This window comes from Ictidomys tridecemlineatus, chromosome 3, assembly GCF_052094955.1.
Source record: "Ictidomys tridecemlineatus isolate mIctTri1 chromosome 3, mIctTri1.hap1, whole genome shotgun sequence".
NCBI classification, from domain to species: Eukaryota; Metazoa; Chordata; class Mammalia; order Rodentia; family Sciuridae; genus Ictidomys; species Ictidomys tridecemlineatus.
This window is the reverse complement of record NC_135479.1, coordinates 35,855,736-35,883,167: the sequence shown is the minus strand read 5'-3', so window position 1 is coordinate 35,883,167 and position 27,432 is coordinate 35,855,736. Positions and strand designations below refer to the sequence as shown.

At 39.7% G+C, this 27,432-nt stretch overlaps 2 protein-coding genes across 9 annotated transcripts in view; one reads left to right on the top strand and one right to left on the bottom strand.

The window, feature by feature from the left end:
• The window catches only part of Acaca (acetyl-CoA carboxylase alpha), a 288,856-nt gene extending 284,798 nt beyond the window's left edge, over positions 1 to 4,058 (top strand). For all 7 annotated transcript variants that reach the window (XM_078042389.1, XM_078042384.1, XM_078042383.1 and 4 more), the window contains one exon: positions 1,081 to 4,058. In XM_078042389.1, the coding sequence (XP_077898515.1) occupies positions 1,081 to 1,231 (151 nt within the window). In that variant the 3' untranslated portion in view covers positions 1,232 to 4,058. The remainder of the gene's footprint in view (positions 1 to 1,080) is intronic.
• The window catches only part of Aatf (apoptosis antagonizing transcription factor), a 110,220-nt gene that overhangs the window by 2,291 nt on the left and 80,497 nt on the right, over positions 1 to 27,432 (bottom strand). For both annotated transcript variants that reach the window (XR_013436178.1, XM_005321523.4), the window contains one exon: positions 22,718 to 22,789. Coding sequence is in view for 1 of the 2 variants with exons in the window: in XM_005321523.4 (XP_005321580.2) it covers positions 22,718 to 22,789 (72 nt within the window). In the remaining variant the exon portion in view is untranslated. The remainder of the gene's footprint in view (positions 1 to 22,717; positions 22,790 to 27,432) is intronic.

The following is a 27,432-nucleotide window of genomic DNA, read 5'->3' as shown; positions in this document are numbered from 1 at the left end:
ATATTTTGAGAGAGAGATGGAGAATACAAATAAGGGATCATTCCAATCTAAACACCCTCAAGCAATTTCAACTTGAAGTCTTCCTCGCCCACTACCCACCAGCCAGCGGCCACGTGCACCTGCAAAGCACCCAAGCCCTGCTGCCCTCCAGGCCCTCACTATTTCAGATCACACCATCCCTCACCAAGAGCAATGCGATGGCCTCCTGCTGCCTCTGGTGCTTCCGGCTCCTCCCTGGGCCCCAGCTCTAGAGGCAGACCAAGCAAGCCCTCCTTGGGGACCAGGAGCAGCTCCAGATAAGGACCTGCCTAGACTCCAGCTGCTGACTCAGCCCAGCCCATCCAAGGTTCAAGACTTTGCATTCCTAGGTGGTCATGCACGCTGGGAGGACAGAGCCCAAGAGTCCGAAAACAGTTTTTACAAAACTTCTCACCCCTCACACATTCTAAGTTGCTATATGAAATTTTTCACAGCAAATTTACATAGTCACAAAGGATATAATTATGAGAAAGCTCTAATTATTAACTTTTAAAAGTCATGACCCTTTTGTAATGCTCTCAATGCAACCTCTATGCCACAGTGACTGGATACCCATTATCATTTATTTAAATAACACATAATCAAACCCTCTAACTTAGAAATTTTACAGCATCTTTTTTTTCAAAAACAGGTTGACATTTCCACTTGACTTTTCCCTATAGATTTTTGTTGTAATATAATTGTTCTTTCATTGATTACCCTATTATACTTTTTGGCCACAAAAATAAGTAAATGGAAAACATCTGAAATTTTCAAAATTTAAAATATAAAAATGAAAATATTTTAATTTCTTGAGATAAGTCTTCAAGTAACTGAAATTCTGTTCTGGATTGGTTTATCCTTACAATTATTATTAGGATACAATCTCTCTCTCTCTCTCTCTCTCTCTCTCTCTCTCTCTCTCTATATATATATATATATATATATATATATTAACAATACTAACAGTGTATTACAATTTTAGTGAAAATTTAATATAAATGTATAAAGTGTTACTGGAATCACAGTTTTGTTTTTTTTTTTTTAATATTTATTTTTTAGTTCTCGGCGGACACAACATCTTTGTTGGTATGTGGTGCTGAGGATCGAACCCGGGCCGCACACATGCCAGGCAAGCGCGCTACCGCTTGAGCCACATCCCCAGCCCGGAATCACAGTTCTTAAAACATATGAACGAAGCTTTCCCTGTTGAGTGTTCATGGATCTATGGGTGAATATCATCTATCATTAGAATGAAAAAGGGCTCGGCATCAACTGTAGTCTTATTTTTTGTAGATGTATGTCCTGAGAAATCCTGTCATATGAACAAGCAGAAAAGAATGGGATTTTTTTTTCTTTTTAATTTTTAATGTACTGAAGATTGAACCCAGGAGTATTCTACCACTGAATTATATCCCAGGCCCTTTTTATATTATTTTGAGACAGGGTCTCACTAAGTTGTCCAGGTCAGCCTTGAACTTGGGCTCCTCCTGCCTTAGTCTCCATATAGTTGGGATTACAGGCATGCCACTGTGCCCAGACAGGAATGGGAGTTTTGTCACCAAAATTAACCTTTAACAATCTATCAACTGACAACTCAACTCACATTCTCCTATAGTTTGGTTGAAAATAAAGACCTGGAAGCCATCTGACCCACACATTTTCAGTCCAGTCCTTGGCCTTTCTCAATTCCTGGACCATAGGTCCAAATGGGCCTGTGCCTGAGGCCCTGGAACTTTCCTAGTCCAGGGTGAGGACCAGGGCACTCTAGAGATGGGCTCACAGCAAGCTTTGCACTAGCTGAAGGGCAACTGTAGAAGGCTGAGCAGAGGGAGGCCTGTACCTCCAGCACAGGCGTGTTCTACTTTGGAAACTGACTCCATCGAAGTCTGTACCTATCTTCAATTTGGAAAGTCTTCACACACCAAGTAAGACTGAAGTGTAGAGAGCCCAGGAGCTCCCCCAAACCCAGACAGGTGCTAAGTCTAGCGTCAGTGCAGAGGGAAAGATCAAAACATCTGAAAAGAAAGAAAGCACATCCAAATCCCTCACACCTTCCCAAGGAAAACAAAACTAGAAACCAGGCAAGCAAAAGCTGGAGATGAGGCGGCAGATGGCTTCTACTGCAGCACTTCTTCCCTAACTAGGATTTGGCTGTGCAGAGGGCCAGACTATCAATCCTTCAGGTTAACCTTGTCTTCCTCTGATTCTCCAGGGTAAGTGTCGAGTTTAATACTTGAGGTTCCCTTAAGGCTATGCATAATGAACTTGGTTTTCTTTAAAAAATAATTCCTGCTCCCCATCACATTAAGAATCAAGATCTGAATCACTGATCTGAAGTACCTTTCCTGATTTGTCTCCCCTCCCCCTCCACACTATGGGTCTCAATGGCCAGTGGGAATGTCCACTGTAGAAAATGTATTAATGTTAGTATCATGTAGGAGAATAAGCGACAGAGTAATTAACAGGACTTGGACCTGAGGTAGAAGGTCGATAGCCGGGGCTCTTCCTTGAATTAAAATTTAACTTACCCTTTATTGCAACCTACAAAAGCAAGTAATGAGCACTAACATTTTTATTTCTTTTAAACTGTCATTTAGGCTGTAGAGGGGATAATTACCTATCTCTAGTGTAGTAAGGTTTTATAACCCTTAGTGAGGCATTTTCTAATTTAATATTTTTACTATATTATCATAAAACCTGTTTCTGGAAAAAAAATGATCATGGATTAGCAGCCATTTTCCATAAAGATAGAATGTGTGTGTGTGTGTGCTGGAATCCAGCTTTTTTATCATATGAGTCTTCCAGGGAGACTGAAGTAGGCAACGACTTGCGAGCTGTGAACTGCTGTCATTCAAGGGGTGGGTGGGGCTTTAAGTGAAATGGGAGTGCACATGTATAACAATGCAGCCCCAGACAGATGTGAGGACCCATGTGTGCCCTCAGTTCCCCACGTACGCTTCTCTCAGGACTGCAACACAGAGCGTGGTCTTTCATGATGGCATTTGGGCAAACAGTACAAAGGAGAGTACTAAACCTGCAAATGGTCTGTGCGGGGCATTCAGTTTGCTAGGACGGTAGCTTGCAGCACGGGCACTCTGTAGGCATCTGCTATCTGCTCTCAGAAAGACCTTGCTCCTCCTCCTGCCGACAAGCCTCCAACCAAGCCATCTCTGCCGTACCCCACTCCTGAGGCAGGTGGACAGCGCAAAGAAAATGGCCATTCCACTACTCCCGGGGGTGGCCCATAGAGCGCCCCCCCAAGTATATCACAGTCTCCAAGTAAATATTTCATGCCAATCCTCCAAACATATCAGTGAAGACAGTGATGCGGCTTTCCTGATTTAAATTATATATATAATTTGCCCTTGCTTAATTCAAAATTGTTAATTTGTTGCTTCATGAGAAAAGGCGCAGTCCTTAATATATGCATTATTATACACGTGCACCCCCATTTCACTTAAAGCCCCACGCACCACTAGAATGACAGCAGTCCATAGCTCACAAGATGGTGCCTACCTCAGTCACCCAGTGCACCTGGCCCTTCTTCCCTTCCCATAGTCCCCTCTCCTGCACACCGCAGGGCCTTGCCCTGAAGTGGCGCAGCATTTGTTTTCCATTTAACTCAATCTCTGCACAGATACCTCCAGGAATCAAGGAAAATGACAAAGCACACGGAGGGGAAGTCAGACTAACTCTGACTTTCTGCCAGAGCTCCCTGCCAATTCCACCTGGGCTCACGTCAAACTCAAATTTCATGAGAAGGGTCAGCATGGACAAGCCTGGTGCAGAGATTCCCACATGTGCGCCTCCGCACTGACAGAGGAGCATGGCCACTGACGACAGATGTGTGCTTTCAAAAATTATTGGTGATGATACTGATGTCACCCTTTTTCAAATGTTTGTGTTTTGAAAACGACTGACTTAGTGCTGTGGAAGTTCATAAACATGTACTAGCAACATACTAGATGTTTATGATCCCTGGCCTCAAAATACAACACACAGGTGTGATAAATTAATAAAAAATATTTGAATGTCTACTTGAACTTTGTTAGCTGCTGTGCAGGATTACAAAGAACAAAAGATCAGCAGAAGCTGGGTTGGGAAGGTGATCATCTGCAGTAAATTGTCTGGGATACCCAGCCCTACCAGGAGAGATACATTGGACCCAACTCCACTATTCTGTGACTTGTCCCATGGCCGTATCCCCTGGAATCAGGAGGGGAGCAAGGCTGACTGCTATGCGCTGTGGCAGCTCCTCAGCTAGCCGGTGTCTTCCTCTATCTAAACCTGTCCTTTCTTGGCTCACCAGCCGCATTTCCCTCCATCGCTCTCGTGTAGTCTTCCCACCAGACTGACCAAGTCCTGCAGCTTGCTGAAGCCCCACAGAAAAGTCCAGGAACCTCCGAGCCAGTTCTCACACTGACAGCACTGTCTAGACAGTGCAGTGGGTAGAGAGGACCCCACCTCCTCCACATTGGCATTTTCAGTTTTTGCAGGGTTGAGCAGTACTAGGGATCCAAGCCAGGACCTTGGGTGGGCAGGCCAGCACTTTCCCGGCACCTCCAGCTCAGCCCTTCCTGTATTCTAAACAAACCCTTCTCTCTGCTTCACAGATCTCTAGTCCCTTCTGTTCTGTCTACCAATATGCCCAGGCATTCCAAATGCCTACAGAAAAAGGTGTCCCTCCAATTATTACTTGGCATATGTTAATGGCATCAAACAAAGGAATCCTCTTCCAGTTAAACACGTGCCTCCATTCTAATTGTCAGAAACCAAAGTGGGCCAGAGGGCAAAGGCTATCTACTGTTCCATTTTCCTCTTAGAGATGCCTAAAAGCCCTGGGACAATAGCTTTCTTTTGTTATATACTCAACCAAATGGGAAAAGCAAGTTTAGAAACAATCACCTAAAACAAAGCAAATCACTTTTATGTGGCACACTGCGCGGCATGCGGCATATACCAAACGTGCAGGGGCTGCAATCTGGAGCCAGAGTGGTTCTGATTCTGGCTCAGGTCCTTACCACACCCATGAGCTGAGGTGAATTACTCAGCCCCCAGAAACTTAGCTTCCTCTTCAGTAAGATGGTGACATACCCTCCTTAAAGATACTGTTTTCAGAGTACTAAGCAAAGTCCCTGTTACATAAATTGCACCATCATTTGATGATGAAAAATGGAACAAGGCACAGCAGCCCCAAGGTGCTGCAGAGGGCCATCTGAAGGCCTGTGGCCAGCTTCCCAACAACACAAGAGACTGAAACAGCACCTTCCTCTACCTTTCATTCCTTCTGCTTCTCTGATCCAAATCCTACTGAGTATCAGTGGCTTTAAGTGAGAGAAAGGTAAGTGAGAATGTCTCTATTGGCTCACTAGGGGAACATATCAATCCAAATGGCACACAGGTGCCATGTGCACATCCCCGGAATGGGACCAGGGGCAGGTGACGCATCAGAACTCAGTTCTCAAGACTGGGTATTGTAGGGAAGGCAGTCCAAGTGCAGACCCTGACACAGCTCTTATAAAGAGCATCACCTGCCCAGAATGCCACACAGGACACGAGAGCAGAAAAGCCTAGGAACTGAATGCAGCCAAAGAAAGGTCAGAACCTTACCCTCCTTCCATGTTCCCCAACAAAAAAACACAGGCTTATTGTTGTTGTTGTTATTACTATTTGCATTGGGGATTGAATCCAGAGCCTCACACATGCTAGGTAAATGCTCTGCCACAGAGCTCCACTCCCCTTCCCAGTCCTTTAAACATTTTTATTTACTTATTTTGTATTTTATTTTTGGTACTAGGGATTGCACCCAGGAGCACTTTGCCATGGACCTACATCCTTTTTATTTTGAGACAGGGTGTCGCTAAGTTGCAGAGGCTGGCCTCAAACTTATGATCTCCTGCCTCAGCGTCCCAAGCAGCTGGAGTTACATGCATGTGCCACCACGTGTGACTGGATCTCAGGTTTCTTTCCTAAACTCTCACATATCCCAGATCAAAACAAACCAAATCCAAACAAAACAAAAAACACCCCATACCCCCAAAATGCACAGAACAAGAAAGTAAAAGAAAGCCATCTTCTCTCACCTGAGACCTATTTCTTAACATGATCAAGTTATCAAAGCAACAGTAGTGACTCAAGAGAATCCCCTCCTGTTATCACTACCTACTAAATCTGGATACAAGGCAAATCATCTTGGATCAGACACCAGCTGAACACCAGATTGGACGGTCCAAGACAGTCAGGCTGCAGCTGCCAGAATCTGCCACAAGGTGGCAGTACATGACTCATTTCTAAGGGGACCAGGTGCTGAGGAGACTGGGAGCAAACGGAGCCCATAAATTACTTGGTGTGTCTGCTCTCATCACCATCCTCCCAGGGCTTGAAGGAGACTCGAGAAGGTCTGTTCCAATGTGCTCTTTTGGTCAGGTCAGAACTGGGTCCTTCAAACCTCTGCAAATGCTTTTAGCCCTGCAGCTTTAAATTACACACGGTGACGCGCGGCCTCTGGCCTGTCTCCTAAAGATCAGACAGATTCAAGATTTATAAGTGTTCAAAGCAGCAGGTTCAGGCCCCAAACAAAGGAACCAAAAGGATGGAGAAGGAAGGAAAGAGGACAGGAACAGGGATGGGCAAGGAACTGGGATTAAATTTATAAAGGTTTTCTCCTCATTCATCAGTTAGAAATTCACTCCACTTTGACAAAGAAAAAAAAATACTTGAAACTTCCACCATTCCAATACCACTAGCTTCAAGTCTTTCATATTCGTTTAAAGAAAAATAATTTACCTCGGTGGCTTACAAAAGGGGGGGCAGGAGCCACTCTTCAGACAAAAGGGACGCTGCTCCTCTCCTGTGCATTAATATTCCATATTCCTGGGATGATTTCCACTTTCACAGTTTGACTGTTTTATAACAGATTTGATGCGAGAGAAGACAAATGGCCTCACAAAGGAAAGACGACAAACCACCTCACTGTTTTTAGCAGGGTTTTCTTTCTATTTTTATTTATTTTTATTCTGGAGCCAGGCTACAGAGCTCTCTGCCTTGCTGGAGATGTTTAATATTAACGTCAAGCCACCGCGATCCTGGCAATAGAGTTGGCCGGTGTTGTGTTTACGGTTTTGTGACTGCTGGCTTCAGGAAGATGAAGCTCCTTGTTCAGACAGCAGCCCCTCTCACAGCTCCTGTTAGAAGCCAGGGGATGCTTCACTGCTTAGACGTGAATCACTTCCCCCAACCACGGGGAAGGAGAGACTGACACCCAGTTACATTTGTATCCATCTCAGGACTGCTGCCTGTGATCCAGGGCCAGTGGGGGCTGCACAGGATGTATCTCTCAGCTCCAGTTTAACCTCAACTTCCAGGGGATCAAAACACGTAGAAATTAGAGAGTTCTGGCAGGCACACTGCTATTACTTCTGACACCAAGTCGGAGAGCTCATTTGCTTAGAAACCCAGTGCCAGCCCAAATGTGAAAGCAGCAATGGGCAAACCAACCCAAGGTGGCAGCAGCAGCAACTCATAATGCTCAGAAGACACAGAGCTGAGCTGCTGGCCGCAGGAGCAGCCAGGAGCAGCACAGCTACCTGGGCTCTGCTGGCCAGTTCAGCCAGTTCAGGGCAGGCTCTCCTCTGCTCTGTCCTTTCATCTCCCTCCTCCTACATTTGACTGTTGGGTCTCTTCTTTTTTTCTTTTGCCACATGCTGCCCCATGACCCCCTGCCTGCTCTCAGCTCTGACCATCTACTTCCTCTGGGCCAAGACAGAGCATGGGCTCCAAACCCTCTCAGGCCACCCCAATCTGCTCAGAATAAAACTGAGCTCACTCTGTACTGAGGTTATTATGTCACCTAAACTAGGGATTCTGTTAAAAATTACTCATGGGCCACACCTAACTTTTAGGCACTACAACACAAACTTACAGATATCCATACTGTATTTTCTAATTAAAAAGTAAAGTCCATCCTGGGATACGGCTCTTCTTTGGACAGTTTACTTTTTAAAAAAATATCTTTATTTTATTTATTTATTTTATGTGGGCTGAGGATCGAACCCAGTGCCTCGCATGTGCTAGGCGAGCACTCTACCGCTGAGCCACAACCCCAGCCCTGGACAGTTTACTCTTATATTAACTGAAAAAAATGTAAATTGCCACCTCCATCTTTTTTGGTTCCTAATAGCATACTTCAAAGAACTTTCTACCTTCCTTTGTCCACAGAGAAATTTATAAAAGGAAGGTCTCTGCTGAACCTGCCAGTAAACGTTCCCCAGGGGGTAGTCCAGGACCCTCGGCTCCTGGACATCCATAACAGCACCACCTTCACTGTCCTAGCTCTGCCAACCAGTCCCTGCACTTAGCAGTCTGCTGGCCTTAGCCAGTTACACAGCTGCCTTTAAAAACCTTGATTGCTAAGTGCAAAATAAGTAGTCTGCATTTATTCCCCTAGAAGCCGGTGAGTCTGTTTCGGGCATGGCTGCGCCTTCCACTGCAGGATCGAGCTGTGGAGGAGGCGGAATGCTGCCAAGTGTGTGTATGAGAAAATGTGTATTGATTTCTTCTTTCTTATAAAGGAGCACAAAGCACTGAAGAACAACTGCTCCTCTTTCAGCATTTCACATTCCACTCAAGAGACAAAAGGCCCAACCCCCACCATCCTCTGAGAAGCAGAAAGGAGAACCACACAGGACCTGTCTCAGTCGCCAGTGTCGGCGGCCGCCCCCACTGGGCAGTCCCACTTAGGGACTTCAGACCCAGGAACTTCAGTGCCTCACCTGGCTCTGCACCAAGCAAGAGATTCCCTTTTCACTGATGCTTCCAGATCTTGAAGAAGAAGAAGGAGCTTTCAGTCTTCCTTGCCTTTAACGTTGAGGTACCCGGAGGGTAAACGAGCTAAGTTTATCAAGTGTTCTGCTCCCCAGAGGAGACATTGGATTCAACACAGGTGTGGCTGTGGTTCACTGCAGACCTCATTCCCCAGAATAGTTGGGAGTAGCTTCCCATTACTAGGTGCCTCCCCGCAACTGGAACTCAAAGCAGTGAGGCGATGCCCTCGACACAGGTCCTTTTATGGTCTGACACTTACTACCAAAAACAACAAAAGGTAACTATGCTTGTTAACATACACAGAATCCCTTCTAGGACTGTTTTTTCCTTTTTTTAAAAAAATAATTTCTTTCTTCGTTGTAGGTAAACACAATACCTTTGTTTATTTATTTATTTATTTATTTTTTAAATGCAGTGCTGAGAATCAAACCCAGAGCCCCATTCATGCTAGGCAAGCTATCTCCCACTGAGCCACAACCCCAGCACCCCCAGAGCTGTTTTCTTCTTGAACAAAACAAATTCTGAAAGCAGTCCAAAAAACTGACCTAAGCTGTCACTGGTCATCACAGAGCCCTGTGGGTACACCTCTGTTTGTAGAAGGGTCACCAGAAACCAAACCTGGCAGAGGTGGCCAGGAGCAAGCCTATGGTAGAATTCAAAGTGTACAATATACACTCTTGGAAATGATGTGAAAATAAGAGTCTTCTTGGAAGATCTTTTCCCGGGTCCATCCTAAGTAAAAAGGACCTCAAAAAGCCTTTAAGCAAAGGGCAGGGAACAACAAGTCCCAAAGTTTGACCCTTCATTTCTGGGATTTTTCTAATGCTGACCATGAGCTGTGAACAAAACAGGGAGCTGGCCCTCCAGCGGTGCAATGTTGCTCCACAGAGACACACACCACAAACAGTCAGGAAGCAACCTCCACTGAAGGCTATATAAAACACAGACTTGTACAAAGTGCCAAGGGCAGTATGTTAGAGGAGTTAGATGATTCGAAGAGATTTCAATAAAAGAGGCAAGAAACTCCTCTTCATCCATCTTTTATACTGTTTAAAAAAAAAAATTTACCAGCAAATTGTACCTAGACTTATAGGCTGAAAGTCTTCAAAGTCATTTCAGACAGGAAGTCTATAATCAACTGTTTGGGGTTTGCAAGAAATGGGCAAATCTGTGTAACAGATTTACAGCCATGTGAAAACACTAATTTCATTTAAATAATTATCTGTGAAAATTATATTTAAAACAGTACTTGCCAAATAAAAAAATTAAGGACATTTCATTCTCAAGAATCTAGTAAAGCCTATTTTCATTTAACAACAACATCAACAAAGAAAAGACACAAGAATCACTATCTATCTATCTATCTATCTATCTATCAAAAATTTTGAGACAGGATCTTACTAAGTTGCTTAGGGCCTTGCTAAGTTGCTGAGGCTGGCTTTGAACTCGCATTCTCCTGCCTCAGCCTTCCAAGCAGCTGGTGTGCACCACCACTCCCAGCTAAGTATTTCAATTTATGTAAGCATCAAGGGTGTATATGCACTGCACCCAAGAATGCTGAACCTGTTCCCTAGCATAGACAGGGATGGCACCAACCAGAAAAAGACCTGAAATAAACTGTTTGGTAAATAATACTTGTGCCATAAAATGCTATATAAGGCAAGACACAACTGGAATTAAAATACAATGTTAGGACTGAGGCTATGGCTCAGTGGTAGAATATTTGCCTCGCATGTGGAAGGCACTGGGTTTGATCCTCAACACTACATAAAAATAAAAATAAAGGTATTATGTCCATCTACAACTAAAAAAAAATTTTTTTTAAATATAATGTTAAGTTATAAGTGAAAGAACTATAGTTATGTTTACTGTAATCTCACATTTGGATTTTTGCCAGCATAATTTATAAATTAACATTCTTAGCAAGCAAGAAAGCAAGCAAGCAAGAAAGAAAACCCTAGTAAGTGTTTTTGTGAACTGTAATAAATACTGTTAGAGAGGAGCAATAAAATGGGGTTCGACACAGAAAAAGCCACCCACTCGGATCAGGATAGGGATCACAAATGTCTCCTTGGAAAGGCTGGTATACTCAAAGGACTGAATACTTTGACAGGAGAACACCCAGTGGAACAGGGCTGGAAGACCTCGAGGGAGCAGAATGAAGAGACAGAGGTGGAACAGGAAGCAGGTTCCTGGAATGGCAGGGCCCACTCTGGATGGCACCAGCATATGCTGCTGAAACAGATTAACAAGGAAATGGCTTGGTGACAAATCACTGAAGGCCCTGGCAGCAGGCTCAAGAGTGTGAGCTCAGTTTACAGGCAAGGAGCAGGAGCATGCTTTATGTGGTCCTTGAAGAAGGGGAGCCTGAAGATACACAGAGCTGATGAGATCAGACACCGGTGGTCAAGAGGCTGTTGGCATGATCATATGTATGAGAACTTGAAAAAAGACCTCGAATCAAATCAGGCTGTGGAAACAGAAAGTGGAGACCACTGAACAATATTCTGTATTAAAATAGAACTCCATGCTGGGCACAGCAGTACACACCTGTAGTCCCAGAGACTAAAGAGGCTGGGGTGGGAGGATCAGCAAGTTCAAGGCCAGCCTCAGCAAATTACCTAGACTCTGTCTCAAAAAAAAGGCTAGGGATCTGTCTCAGTGGTAAAGTGCCCCTAGGTTCAATCCCCAGGACCCCCCCCAAAAAAAGGAGCAAGAAAAAATACTTTTACAAGATAAATTTTATAATTCTCCCTAATTAGCAAAGGTTCAGTGACATAAGCCTCAGCTAGCTGGGCAGGAGACATTTAAATTAGTACCAACCATCAAGAATTATTAGAAAGCTTACACATTTGACTCAGAAATTCCCCTACTAAGAACCTATTTTAAGGATGTAAGCAAAACCTGAACATAAAAGTATGTTCATTGCACATTACCTAAAGAGAAAGAAAAACAAAAGAAACCTAAATGTCTAATATGAATATTCCATAATAGAATATTATGTTTCTAAAATGCTTTAAAAAATATTTAATGGAATTTAAATGCTTATAATACAAAGTTAATCAAACATATGTATACATCTGTATAGAATATGTGCATATAAAACTGTAAAAAATACATAACATGATGGGATTAATTTTCTTTGTCCTTTCTGTATTTTCCAAATTTTATTTCATAAGTATATATTATTTTTATTATAGAGGAAAAGATACTGTCTCTAAGGAAAAGGCAACAGGTGCCTGAGTATGTATGAGACAGGCAGAACTCTCAGAACAGAAGGACTGAATACACTGGATGGGAATTCAAAGCTGTTTATGAGTCTAAGATTTTTACAATCAGAAGAAAGATATAACCATAAGAACACTTTTGAGTATTCCATGATTCATACTACAATGTGAATGACTGATAGGCAAAATTTGTCTACACAGATTACCTCTTTAAAAGAAATGGGGGAAACTTTTTTATATCTTTATTTGTTAATTTTTTTATGTGGTGCTGAGGATCAAACCCAGTGCCTCACACATGCTAGGCAAGTGCTCTACCACTGAGCTACAGCCTCAGCCCAAAAATTTTTTAAAGAAATTTTTAAATTTTTAAAGGTAATCCTCCAGCCCAGTTTTAGATTAAGGAGCTCTGTATATTGAGGGGCTTCTATTTGGCACATTATTCCCATCTCTATCAAAATCCTTGCTGACTTCTAAAAACAATAACAGCGATTAGGAGTTACATTCCTAAATAAATATGTCAGTTCCACTACCTGCTCTTAACTTAGGCAAGTTACTTAATTGCTCTATGCTTAGTATTCTTATCATAAAATACACATAACGTCAACCACTTCACTGATTGAAAATGAAAATGTACATCAAGGGCTTAGTGCAAGGCCTGATATACAGCCAATGCTCAAAAAGTGGAATATGATTTTATGTCTATGCCATTTCACTGTGGATCAGAAACAGGGTGGCTGAATGAGGGTGGATAAATCAGAGCAAAGGTTGTTTCACTTAGAAATGGTCTACATATCTTAGCAATCTAGTGTTGGCTCAGGGATCATTATGGGAAACATATTAATAATATGTATGAATGACTAAGCTAGATTAAGGTGAAAAACTTAGCTACTGCCTAACCACTTGCAAGCTACTTACTTGTGATTAATAAGGTAGCTATAAAATACTATATTTAGAAAGCCAAGAATAGTAACATAAAAGAACTTAAAAACAAAAAATCCTTAAGAGAAATATATATGCTCATTTTAAAGAATGTGAAATATCCCTTTGAGAAAAAAGAGGACTTATCACCCTTTGAAGAAATGCTGAGAACGTGACTGCAGAAATGAGAACTCTTGTCAAGAAGCCCCATTTGGGGGAAGGATTTATCTGTTCATCATCTACAATCTCTTCCTAGAAGATGTGCTTTTATCACTCTACCTCCTGCTTGGAACTAAGGATTCAATTTGACAATGCAAATTCTCTAGAATAAGAGGCTGAACAGGGGCAAATTGGGAAAAAGAAGAAACAACAGTAGTGTTTTCTTTTCAATTTTAAAACTGGTCCAAGTCTCAGGCTTGAACTTGAGAACATTTCCTTTGTCCTTTCTGTTGCTCCTGGAAGAAGGCTCCAGCCTCCTGACTGTGCTGGGCGCCATCTTTAATGATGATATATGGGGGTTCTTTCCTTTCAGCACTGCTGGGGGGTCAAACACATGACACTGCCTGCCTGAGTATCAACAAGCGAAATTATAAACTGTGTCAATCCGAGTTAATGCAAAGCTGTAATCCTCTTTAACAAGAGATCAAATCACTGCCATGAGTTATGTTTGTTCTGTAATCTGATAAGGAAACGGGAACCACTAATAAAAGAGTAATGGGAGCCTTTAATGATGCTGGTAAAAGGTAGCACCAGTTAAAACATCGCTCTTGTTCCTGCTGATTAGATCAATGTTGCATATTTGCCCAGACTTGTTTCACCTGTCAGAATAACCTGTGCCTTTCTAGGAGATAAGAAGCCTCACAGAAAACATCTGTATTTTAACCATTCTTGCCTGAGAATTTTAACCAACGAAAAATGCTCTATGAGGGTATTTCTGGGGTTGATATTGGTGTGCTCTGAAATGCTGAGCAAGCTACATGAGAACAGTCTACTATGAGTAGTGCGTCTATCTATTAAACAGAGGTGAAGCAGGCAGGGAGAGTAAGAACAGTTTTGGCAGCCTCTGGGCCACTAACTGGGGGAAAGGAATGCCATCACAGTAGAGTGGCAAATATGCCCATATTTAGGGTGCAGACCCATACACAAAAATGGCAAGCCGAAGACAAATTGCCTGTACAAATTCTATTATACCAAGGCACCTCAAGAACAACGTGGCAGTGATGTTGACAAAGCACTTTACAAGACCAGATTACATTTGTACGTTTCTTTTCTAAAACTCCAGATGTAAAACAATAATGCATTTGATGTTTAGTACTTATCAAAGGATCCTCTCCTCTCCTTGTTTTTTTTTTTTTTCCCATAAAGCCAGCAGCTTTATGAAAGGAGTAAGAAGGCTAAGTTCTATTTTGGGGGAGAGAATGGGTGTTCAAATTGAAATCCTTCCTGTTCCTATTGGGAATTTAAGTTCTTAGCAAAGGAATGGAGTATCTCTAAAATGTTCATGTTGCTACCACTGCCGAAATAAGGGGGAGAAACTGCATAGAAAAATACAATAACCTACATATTTTATGGACAGTATCAGAGTCAAATTTATCTGACAACCCTCTGTGAGGCAGCAGTTAGTTCAAGGTAAACCTCAATTTTCTCTGGCGCAAATTTAGCAGGCTGCCATCACTAAGACCTTCCCATGCTTTTCTCCACACCAACAGAGAAAGAGCCTGTACTGGGTTTCCTTTCCCAAATCGTTGCTGGTGACCAGTTTTGAGGAATAGTCTCTATCTCAGCACTGCTTCTTCCACATATCCCACCAGCATCTGACTATCAGACTTCCAGAAGCCCCATTTGGGGGAATGACAAAGAATTCACTTATTTAAAACTGAACCTCAGAGGGTCTTTCAAAAATAGACAGAAATCAGCTGATTATTTCCCTCATCCCCCAAATCTTCACTTTGTGAGAACCATAGTCCGAGATCATCTGCATTTTTTCAGGAAGCTCCCTCTGGTCTAACAGAGCCCTGGGGGTTTTACATCATGTAAAGTAAGCTGTTTCTAAAATGTCCTTGATAAGCTTAGAATAACTTCAGCATAGATGTGAACAGTAACCTATAAGTCAATGCAAGTAAAATAGTAATCTGCTCTTCATGGTGACAGTGTTCAGAGGGCCTCCCTACCAGGGAGATATCAAGCCTCTCTCCTTCCAACCCTCTCTACAGAATCACAGCATTCCAATTTGTATCAGCAAAGATGATCCTGGGAGCTGAGCTGCCCAGTGCCAAGAATATCAAGGGGTTAGTAAAGTCAGTGATCATTTTGGGGATCATGTTACCTTCCTCCCTTGCAAGCTAACATATGACAATGAGTGAAACTGGATTTCTTTGGTTTTTCTCTCAATGCTGGGAATGTTCATTAGGCAGGCAACAAAACTCACCTATCTCATAATGGAGACAAGGCCAATCTACCAGACCAGGACTTACAAAGGGGTCAGAATTACATAAGACTTTCACTAAAAAAAAGATTTGAAAGCATTTAAACCAGTATCCAAAGTATACCTAGAAAAAAATGCTCCCAAAGGGAAATTTGGTAACACAGGAACTCAGCTGGGCTACTTTGCATTTAAAAAGGTTTTTTTTTTTTTTTAAATAGATCACTTGAAAAGAAAAGTTCCTAGCATTGGAAAAGAATTTGTATCAGCAAACATTAACTAAATAGATAGATAACACTACACAAAACACACCACAGGAGAAGCAAAATGAAGATGCCCCTGCCCTAAAGATCCTTTTAAAGACAGCACTTACTCCTCTCCCTCTTTTAATAAGAGCTGTGTTCCAGTTTCAATTCAGTTCAACCAAGTACAAATTTATGGAGCTCAAACTGGACAAGGGATACAGGAGACTGAAGGATGAGCACTAGGCCCCCCAAACCCCACTAGGCATTGATTTAATTTAGGTATATTTGTGGAAAAATAAAAACTCAAACCAAGGAACGACTAAGGAAAACAGGAGGCTCTCTCTCCAAGCCAAGGTCAGCTAGAACCACAGGGGAAGCTGCTTCTGGGAACAAGAAATCAAAAGGACAAGAAAGATCTTACCTATATGTTACCACAATTAAAAGGGAAGGAGCCTTACAAAGGAGCAGCCAGATATTAAAAGCCAGCTTCCCATAGAAACCACGGAAGAAAGAGTTTTCATTTACATCTTCAGTGGAGAAATAATCAGAACTTTCCTGCCATTTTCTGTATTTTACATATGTAATTTTCAAAAAGAAAACATTTTTCTGTTGAAATAAAGTAATACATGCTTATTGTAAAAAAATTCAAACACTACAGAAATACATTTCATAGGGCTGGGGTTATGGGTCATTGGTAGAGTGCTTGCCTAGCACGTGTGAAGCAATGGGTCTGATCCTCAGCATCACATTAAAAATAAATAAATAAGAGTTACTATGTCCAACTACAGCTAAAAATATTTAAAAAAAAATATGTAAGAGGGGCTGGAGATATAGCTCATTTGGTAGAATGCTTGCCTCATGTGCACAAGGCCCTGAGTTCAATTGCCAGCACCACAAAAAATAAAAAAAAATTAAAAAATAAGAGAAGGTAAAATGTCTTTTATTTCACTCACCCAGTAATAAACATGCCAAGAGTTTGGTGTTATTGCTCCAGAGCTTCTTACTTTTTTTTTTAATATTTATTTTTTAGGTGTAGATGGATACAATACAATGCCTTTATTTTAATGTGGTGCTGAGGATCAAACCCGGGTCCCGCCCTGCTAGGCAAGCACTCTACCGCTGGGCCACAATCCCAGCCCCAGAGCTTCTTACTTTTTAATGACAACTAATATGAACGCATTCTCATGGAAAAAGACTAGAGAGAGCCAAAACACTGCTGGGCTCAGCAGTGCATGTCTGTAATGCCAGTGGCTGGGGAGGCTGAGGCAGGAGGAACATGATTCCAAAGCCAGCTTCAGCAACTTAGCAAAGTCTTAAGCAACTCAGTGAGACTCTGTCTCTAAATAAAATATAAAAAAGGCTGGGGATGTGGCTCAGTAGTTAAGCACCCCTGGGTTCAACTGAAGATCTGTCTTCACCCCATTCCTCATCCCATACTTTTCCCCACAAGTAAACTCCCCTATCATTCTGATATGCAGCCTCCTAGGCGTTTCCCCAAGCATTCAGTGTGATATATACATACATAAGCACATATATACATCTGCTGCATTTTTATCTTAAAAATATGATAGATCATATTGCAAACAGTGTATCTTTTCCCAGGTAACAAAAGTACCTGGAGATCTTCCATGGAAGTACAGATATTACTTTAAAGGCACTGTTTCTATTTTTTTCCCTGTCACTATAGATTTGGCATTCCTCATCTGAAAATCTAAAATTTTTAAAGTGCCAACATGACACTCCAATAGTTTTGGGTTTTGGAGATTGCTTAGAGCCTTACTAAGTTGCCCAGACCAGCCTCAAACTTTGCAATCCTCCTGCTTCAGCCACCTAAGTTGCTAGAATTATAGGCATGTACCACCATATCTGGCTATATTGTACAGTTTTACTTTATCCTTTAATTATTGCTTAATCTCTTAAAATGATTTAACTGTGATTTATTTCCTTATTGATGGTCATTTGGTTTTTTTTTTTCAGTATTATAAACAATATTGCAATAAAGATTCTTGGTACAATAGCTGTTTCCTTAGCTCAATTTCTATGAAGTAGACTTTTATTTTGGGGGGTGGGAGGCAGTTAACAGATAATAACCTTCCAAAAGGATTTTGCCAATCACATTCCCAACAATGTGATATGAAAGTATTCCCTCATACCATCGACACTGTGGATTACTATTCTTTTAATATTTTTCAACTTAATAAGGGAAAAATGAAATCTCATTTTACTTTGCATTTCTTTGATTGAAAGTCTGATTTTTTTTTGCTATTTAAAATTTGTATTTTATGATTTTTTTAAACACTTTTTTTTCAACCTTTATTTATTTTTATGTGGTGCTGAGCATCGAACCCAGTGCCTCACATGTGCAAGGCAAGTGCTCTACCACTGAGCTACAGCAACCACCCCTATTTTATGATTTTTAAATCTGCTTATTGTCATGCTTTCCCTATTATTCTTTTGTTTATTTATTTATTTATTTTCTGGTGCTGGGGTTCGACTCCAGGGCCTCGGGCATGCTAAGTACGTGCTCTACTACTGACCGACACACTTCCAGCCTCTGCCTATTATTCTTACTGGGATATTAAGATATTTGTAAAACTCAATACATATGTAGAGAAATGTGTCATCTACTATTTTTTGTTCCAGTTTGTCATTTTTATCTACTGTTTTTGATGTCTTTTCAATATGACTTTTCCATAGTCAGGTATATTAATATTTTCCCTTATGGTTTCTGGCCTGGTATCATGCTTATAAAGTTATAAAGCCATTATATACTTCAAAAATCATTTAAAAAAACTCTATCCACACACATATCCAACAAGAATGATATGTGTATAACTTAGCAAAACCAAAATTACTCACCTGAGGAAAAGTAGTATACACTGATACTGACATTCTAACAATAATGAATGTTTCCCATTTGTGGTGTACAAAACAGAATAATACTAGATTCCTTCCTCAGTACAGGTGTCCCTCAGTATGAACAAAGGATTGACTCCAGGACATCCTTGGTACCCTTGGGATACCAAAATCCACCACTATCTAAGTCCCTTACATAAAATGGGGTAGTATTTGCATATAACCTATGTATATCCTGTAGATTAGATCATCTCCAGATTATTTATATTACTTAATATAATGTAAATGGTATATAAACAATTATATACTATATTGTTTAGAGAATGATGACAAGGAAAAATCCGTATGTGCTCAGAACACAATTCATTTTCTGAATATTTTCCACCCAAAGTTGGCTGAATGTGTGGATGAAGAACCCACGGACACAAAGGACTGACCATCCTAGGTAAGTTCCACTAACAAAGCAGGGCAAGTTACCACTGCCTAAAGTATCAATTTTTGCCTAAAGTTACCAATACTTACTGGCTTTAGAAGTTTTGATGTGAGGAGCAGAAAGAGCTAAGATCCAGTTACAGTATCCATAGTTGATCTGGTCTATTCTGATATGAAGCATAAGCAGTGATGTGAATGTAGCTTCTTTATGCTTAGGAAACAAAATGAGGATGGAGTATACCTTGGTAAAGCCAAATGCTCAGTTCTCCAGCAACAACACTATTATTAAACTCCTTGTTAAGTAGCTAAACCAGCTAGAAAACAATGCTGATAATTAGCAATCATACCACAAAGGATATCCTTTTTTTCCCCATAAATTCAGAATGCCACAGGACTGCTACCTGACAAACAAATGCTGACCCCCTTTCCCTTGCTCACTGCACCAACCTGGCAATGTAATGCAGTTCTGGCCAATGAAAACCAAGAATAAGTCTGCTGGAGGGAATTCTGCAGGAGTTTTCACTTTTAAACAAACAAACAAAATGCCAAAACTATGGCTGGCACTATTATTTTGTATTCTTCTTGTCTTGGATACATATATTTGATGGCTGAAGTAGCAGCAGCCATCTTAGGAACACAGGGGAAAAATAACAGAAATTTGCCCTAACATCAAAGAGAAAGCCATTGCCAACAACCACATAGAAAGATTCCACCAGAAAAATACAATCTTATTTACTTATGCCACGGCAGTCAGGTTTTGTTTCTTATAGATCAAGCCCCAAATAATACTAAATAGGATAGTCATTTTCAAATTATTTTATGTTTCACATATAACAGACCCTCAAAAATGATGAACAAATATAAGATTCTGAAAAACTAAGTACCTCTGAGGTATTGGGTGATATAAAAATAAACTACAACTAAGAATGACAGAAACTTGGGCTGGGGATATAGCTCACTTGGTAGAGTGCTTGCTTTGCATGCACAAGGCCCTGGGTTCAATCCCCAGCACCACAAAATGATGATGATGATGATAATAATAATAATAATAATAATAATAATAAATTTTTAAATGACAAAAATTTAATTTCTATATGATTTTCAAATACTGTATTCTAAAAGCAATCACTGGCTGAGTATGGTGGCACATGCCTATAGCTGCCGGTACTTAGGAGGCTGAGGCAGGAATATCCCAAGTTTGAGGTCAGCCCAGGCAACTTAACAAGATTCTGTTTCAAAATAAAATTAAAAGGACTGGGGATGTAGCTCAAAGGTAGGATGTTTGCTTAGCATGTGCATGGACCTGGGTTCAATCTCCAGTACTTGGTGGCGGTGGAGGGGGAGGCGCAAAAAGATGGCAATAATTAAACCAGATTTATTTTATACTCATAATAATGTAACCTTAAAGGATATGGTTTAGCTTTAGACAGCTAGTTCTTTTCTTATTGATATAATTTTTTTATTGATGTAATCTAAAATGTACTTACTTTACTCTATAACTTTTAAATAGACTGAACCCAGAAATTTAACAGAGAAAAAACATAGCCCTACCTAAGCTCTCACTTCCAAAGTACAGGAGAACATATGAGGTCATAAAGACAGATATAAAGGTACTCAGAACCACCCATAAGCTGTTTACACTCAAAGCACTGAACAAACCAAAATGAAAAATAACAATTGTGTTTGCCTAAGCCTACAGATCTCTTTTCAAGCATAGGGGAAAAAAAAATCTGATGAGATATGATGGCAATCTAAATACTCTCAAGTGAAAAGCAGATACATAATTTAAGGTTAGATAAAGCTGGCAAAAGCCACATGTACTTACTTATGACCAGTAATTTCACTTGGTAAATAATTATGCTTAAAAATATTAACATGGGGGCTGGGATTGTGGCTCAGTGGTAGAGTGCTTGTCTAGCATGTGTGAGGCCTTGGGTTTGAACCTCAGTGCCACATAAAAATAAACAAACAAAATAAAGGTTATATATATATATATATATATATATATATATATATATATATATTAGCATGGTATTAATTACAACAACAATTAAAAGCAATTTAAATGTCCCAACAGTCTGTGAGTAACTAAATATAAAAATACTATGTAGTCATTTAAAAATTTTTAATAATTTTAATGACAGGAAAATGCTCACCGTATATAAAATATTTATAGTAAAATATAATTTCAATCATATTTTAAAAAAGAAAAGAAAAAGCACAACACTCTGAAAGGGAACTCAGACACTGAGAGGAAGTCACCTGAGATGTTAAGAGAGGTTATCCTGTGTTTGTGCATGTGGACTCATACATTTCCAGTTCCACATGCTAAGAGGGCCTGAAAACAACCAAGGTCAGTTCCAGCATCCCTGGAAGCTAGGTCTTGGCTTCTAAAAACCATTATCCACTGAAAAAAAAGTGGGGGAAAGGGGTCCTTGGAGAAAGATTCCAGGATTGGTGCAGCGAAAGCAATAAGATAAACTTTGAACATCTTGTATCAGACAGAAAGGACGTACTCAAATAATGATTGGGGATACATCAAAAGGCACAAGGCAACTTAAAGAACTTCCATTAATCTGGGGCAATTTTAGCATCAAAATAAATATAACTCATTGAATAAAACTGGAAAGCATAAATCCATATTGCTAAAAATGAATCAATGAATGGTACATAAATGTGGAAAAAGGGGAAGCCTTATATTATGATAGAATTCAATTAATAAATTTAGAAGAAATTATTCTTTATTTGTTCTTTTTAGATATGCATGACAGTAGAGTGTATTTTGACATATTATACATAGAAATTATTTTTTTTTAAAAATTACCAAAAAAGGTTACTTCTGAATTATAAGTTCTATATTTTCCTGTATGTGTTTTGATTGCTTCACTTTATAAAATAAGCATGTACCTACTTCTTTTGTAAAAACCCTTATAATCCTCAAAACTTTGGAAAAGATCGTGGAATGAGACGGACATTATGATCCTATATACATGGATGATTATACTACAGGTGTGACTTTGCACCATGTACAGCCAGAGGAAGATGTTATATTCCATTTGTGTACAATGTGTCAAAATGCATTCTACTGTGACTATTTCATAATTAATTAGAACAAGTTAAAAATAAAAAATAAATAAAAAGAAGTCTCAATAAACACAACAGATGCACATCTCTATAGCAATCTCTAGAGCCACTCTAAAGAGCATACACATAAAACCCCCAATGCATACAGCATGCACATGTGCTATTATGACCCTCTAGCCTAGAAAAGAGCTCAGATGTCCTAGGCAGGTGGACTAAAATTAAAAATAAAACCTAGCCCGACTTCATGGTGCACGCCTGTAGCTTGGGAGCTTGGGAGCAGCTTGGGAGGCTGAGGCAGGAGGATTGAGAGTTCAAAGCTAGCCTCAGCAAAAAGCGAGGCACTAAGAAATTCATTGAGACCATGTCTCTAGATAAAATACAAAATAGGGCTGGGTATGTGGCTCAGAGGTCAAGTGACCCTGAGTTCAATTCTCAGAATCAAAAACTAAAAAATAAAATTGAGCAGCAAAAACATGCAGCCAGCAGAGGTAGCATTAAGGTATATGGAAATTTTTGATTTGGCTTTACAGTAATTATGGGAGTGAAGAGATGTGACAAGGACCTTTCCTATGATGCCAATGACAAATGGTTAACTGATAAGAAGAAACAAGAGGGTGACAGGCTGTAGAACAGGTCAATATCAGGCTGTCATGAAGCCATTTGAGACATATAATTAATCTCTTACTTACCTGGCATCATCATTCATTGTAGTATGGTCAATAGGTGCCATGAAGCTCAGGAGCTTGCTAAGGACATGAAATCTAAACAAAGCAGAAAACAGGCAGCAACATTAGTAACTATTAACCTAGCAAAGGAAACACATTCTGTGAGTTAACAGACTCCAGAAATGATTACAGGGGCAGTTGGCTCCAAAGAGGAATAGGGAAAAATTCATAGGCACTTGCCATGCACAATTATATTTTCCCCTTTTTCTTTAATGATTTAGGAAAAAAAGTCTGATAACAGTACATTGTAAATGACAATGGTTCTGCACAGATCCATTTATATCACAGCTCTAAAAGAGCAGATACACGTGTGCCTCTCAGCAATATACAAACTCTTAAACATTATTCCAGACAAAAGTCAATGACAACTTGACTCCCCCATTTTCCTCCTCTAAGTACATCTTAATCATTTCTCATGTCATTAAAGTTACCTGCTGACAACAGCACAGGCAGTGGGATAACTCCTGAAGGCAAACCTCACCAGCGCCATCACTACTGGTATTGGTTCCCTAAGTGAGAAAAGGCCCCTAAGACTCAACACCATCATCTCCATGCACTAGCTCCACTGGGTCTTTCATTTCCCCAGGTTTAAATTAGGGAGCACAAGTGAGTTCAGAACAAGTTTGAGTTCAAGATCTTTAGCAGATGTGTTATGAAAATTTAAGTTATTATCTATATTTCCCACCAAAGAAAAAGGCCTAAGAGACTGTATGACTTTGTGCACATCAAATTACACCAAAGAAAATTCAGTAAGGTTACCCTTACTATTCATCAGAATGCAAGAGGCTTGTATGACTATATAAATACAAGCATACATATATATTAAAAAAATGCTAACCAAAACCCCTCTACTTGGGCAAACAGTATCTATAAACAAAAACATGATAAATATTTTCACATGCACAATGTTTTACAGTTTCAGAAACATTTTAACACATACCAAATAATTCAATCCTGTACTGTATCACTCAAAACTAAGCTTTCCAAATTTCATTTCTCAAGTAATGCTTTTAACAAAGGCTCCCTAGTTCAATCCCCATTACTGCCAGAAAAACAAATAGTGTTAAAATTTTGCTCAATCTAAAGAATAGAAAAAGTATAAATTCATTATAGAAAATTTAGGGGAAAAATGCACACTTCCTCCACCTGTAGACAATTGTTGATATCGTTAGTTGTGTTTGTTTTATATACAGATCCTTTTATACACATGCATGCGCATACACACACTTTCATAATCTTTTTTTTCCCCCCACTTAGCATTGTCCCCTGAATGGCTGCATATAATTCCAGAAGTGGAAGTACCATCATGTTTCTGAACATTTATATTGTTTCCAATTTTTCACTTTTTATAAGGGAAATATACCAAAAACTCTTTAGTTATTCTCTAGTTTTACAAATTAATATATACTAAAAAAGTAATATGTAATTCTTATAATACCAAGACTCCAAATATGGAAATGTATAGAGACCTGAAAGGTTTCCTATAATTCTATGCTGAAGAAATAATTATTTTAATAATTTAAAATAATTAAAAATGTTACTTTGGTTGTAGCACTTTCAGTATTACATCCCACAAAACCATATATCACATTCCTTTCTTTTTTCATAGTTTCAGAGTATAATATAACTTATTCATCCTCCTATTGATGGGCTGTCCCTTCCTCCCTCCAGGAGGAATCCAGGGGCACTTTACCACCAAGCCATATTCCCTGCCTTTTTTTTATTTTTATTTATTTATTTATTTATTTTTTTAAATAAATGGAAAGAAGCTTTATTTTATTTTTTTTAATATTTATTTTTTAGTTATCGGCGGACACAACATCTTTGTTTGTATGTGGTGCTGAGGATCGAACCCGGGCCGCACGCATGCCAGGCAAGTGCGCTACCGCTTGAGCCACATCCCCATCCCTTTTATTTTTTATTTTGAGACAGGTCTTCACTAAGTTGCTGAGGCTATCCTTGAACTTGCGATTCTCCTGCCTTCGTCTCCCTAGTCACTGGGATTACAGGCATGCACCACCACGACTACCTAGCCTCTGCTCTTTTAAATAAAACATTAAACAATGCCAAAATGAAGAGTCTTAAACATAAATTATTGTATGTTAGATCATGTACTTCTATGAAATAAATTTTGAGACGTGAAACTGCTGAATTAAAATGTATGTATATGTAAAATTAAAAGACAGCCAAAATGACCTTCCAAAGGTTGTGTCAATGTATGAGACCATAAATACTTATATAACCTTTTAATTTAAATAAAGCATAAACGCTGTTAATTAAATAAATTTTTCAGCAGTTATGTGGTGGCTTGTGCCTCTAGTTCCAGCTTACTCATGAGGCAGAGTTGAGAGGTTCATTTGAATTCAATGAACCTTATGATGTGGCCTAAGCCACATCACAAGACTCTGCCTGAAAAAAACTCAAAAATAGCTGGGTGCATTAGCGCACGCCTGTAATCCTAGCAGCTTGGGAGGCTCAGACAGGAGGATGGCGAGTTCAAAGTCAGCCTCAGCAAAAGCAAGGTGCTAAACAAGTCAGTGAGACCCTGTCTCTAAATAAAATACAAAATAGGGCTGGGGATGTGACTCAGTGGACAATTCAATCCCCAATACCAAAAAAAAAACCTCTCAAAAAAGAAACTCACTCTCTCTCTCTCTCTCTCTATACACACACACACACACACACACACACACACACACACACGTATGTGTAAAGTGAGGATGTAGCTCACAGGTGGGGCACTTGGCTAGCATGCAGGAGGCCCTGGGTTCAATGCTTATCGTAGCAAAAAAAATAAATATGACATTGGTAAATATGACATCCTTGGTCTTCACCAAAATTTTATGTCCATCTGAAAAAATAATACGTACTCTCAGCTATGTCCAAAGACAAGTTTAATATGCTTTCTGGATAAAGTCACGGACTACTCTCTGGTTACTGTCAAATACTGTCATGTCACCACTAATCATATATGGCTACTGAGCATCTGAGCTTAGTTAATCTGAATTGAGATACACTAAAATTTTATGACAAACACCAGATTTTGAAAATCTCGGACAAAAAAATGGTGTGATGCATATTATTAATAACATCTAAAATCATAAATTATTTAAATCATATTTTTGATAACACTGGGTTAAATGAACTATACTATTAAAATTAAGTTCACCTGTTTCTTTTTACTTTTTTAAAGAGGCAATTAGAACATTTAAAGTTATGTATACATATTTTTGCTGGATCGTGCTACTCTAGAATACCTTTACACTCAAAACACAATATATTTAAGAACTATTAATTACATGATGAAGGACAGGTTTTAAGAAGTAATCAGATTGGGGGCTGGGGTTGTGGCTCAAGTGGTGGAGTCTCGCCTAGCACGCGTGAGGCGCTGGGTTGGATCCTCAGCATCACATAAAAATAAAGCTATTGTGTCCACCTACAATTAAAAAATAAATATTTTTTTTTAAAAAAAGAAGTGTCAGATTAAAGACAATTTTGTAATGTGTACTTATGTAATAGCATTTCATCTGTTTTCAGTGCTGTTGAGGATGGGTGCACATTTTGGTATTAGAACATCTTTTATCAACCATGCTAAGAAAACATAATTTTGTGTGGAAGAACAGACCTACACAATAAAACTTCTTGCGTATGTGTGTTGCTAGGATCACACACAGGGTCTCACACACACTAGGCACTTGCTGTACCACTGAGCTATACCTCCAGGCCTTGACATCTTATTATTAAAGGCCCCAGAGTTTAATACATTTACTTTATGACTTATGATTAAATCTCCATATATAATGCTGAGTAAAATACTGATAATTAATAATTACAACCATTTTCCAAGCCCCAAATATTTCTCAGCTAGCAAGTACCATGTCTAGTCTAACTAGGCTACATAATTGCATATTACCATTTAAACAGTTTCCACAAGATAACATTAATCTTTGCTATAACTTTTCTGGAGATCTTATCCTTCTAACACTATCATAAACAAAGAACAACTTATTCAATGGTGGACCTAATTATCAGTGAGGACAGCTGGCATACCCTACCTGTTCTTGAAGTCTCACTTAAGAGAATTACTTACAATATTCTCATTTAGCCTGACCCACTTAGTTTAATCCTTTAGGACAGGATGTTAAGGTAACCAGGAGGTTATTTTGGTGCCTGCATAGGCCAGTTGGTCCTGTCTGTGCAACAACTTAACAACCAGAGGTTAGCAGCACAGGCTCTGGAATCAGACCAATTAGTTCAAATCCCAGTTTGCTACTTACTAGCCCTGTAAAGCTGGGTAAGTTACTTATCTTCTCTAAGTACTTTACATGAATTAGCTCATTTAATCTGCATAACAACCCTGTGAGATGTGACTTCAATTATTATACTCATTTCATAGATGAGGAGATTGAAGCACAGAGATGTAAAGTCACTTGCTCAAGGTCTCAAAGATAGAAAATGGAATTAGTTGGATTTCAAACCCAGTCAGTTTGGCTCCAGAGCCTGTATTCTTTTGGCTTCTGTATATAAACAGCTCAGCAGTGCCTGGTAGTGAGAAGGTGTCTAAGTGTTAGAAATCACTATTGCTCTCAGTAAGGATTCCTCTCTGATTCTGACTATATCCCTCACATTCACAGTCAGAGGGAGAGTCAGGTGAACAGGGATGACCACTCTTCCTCTGT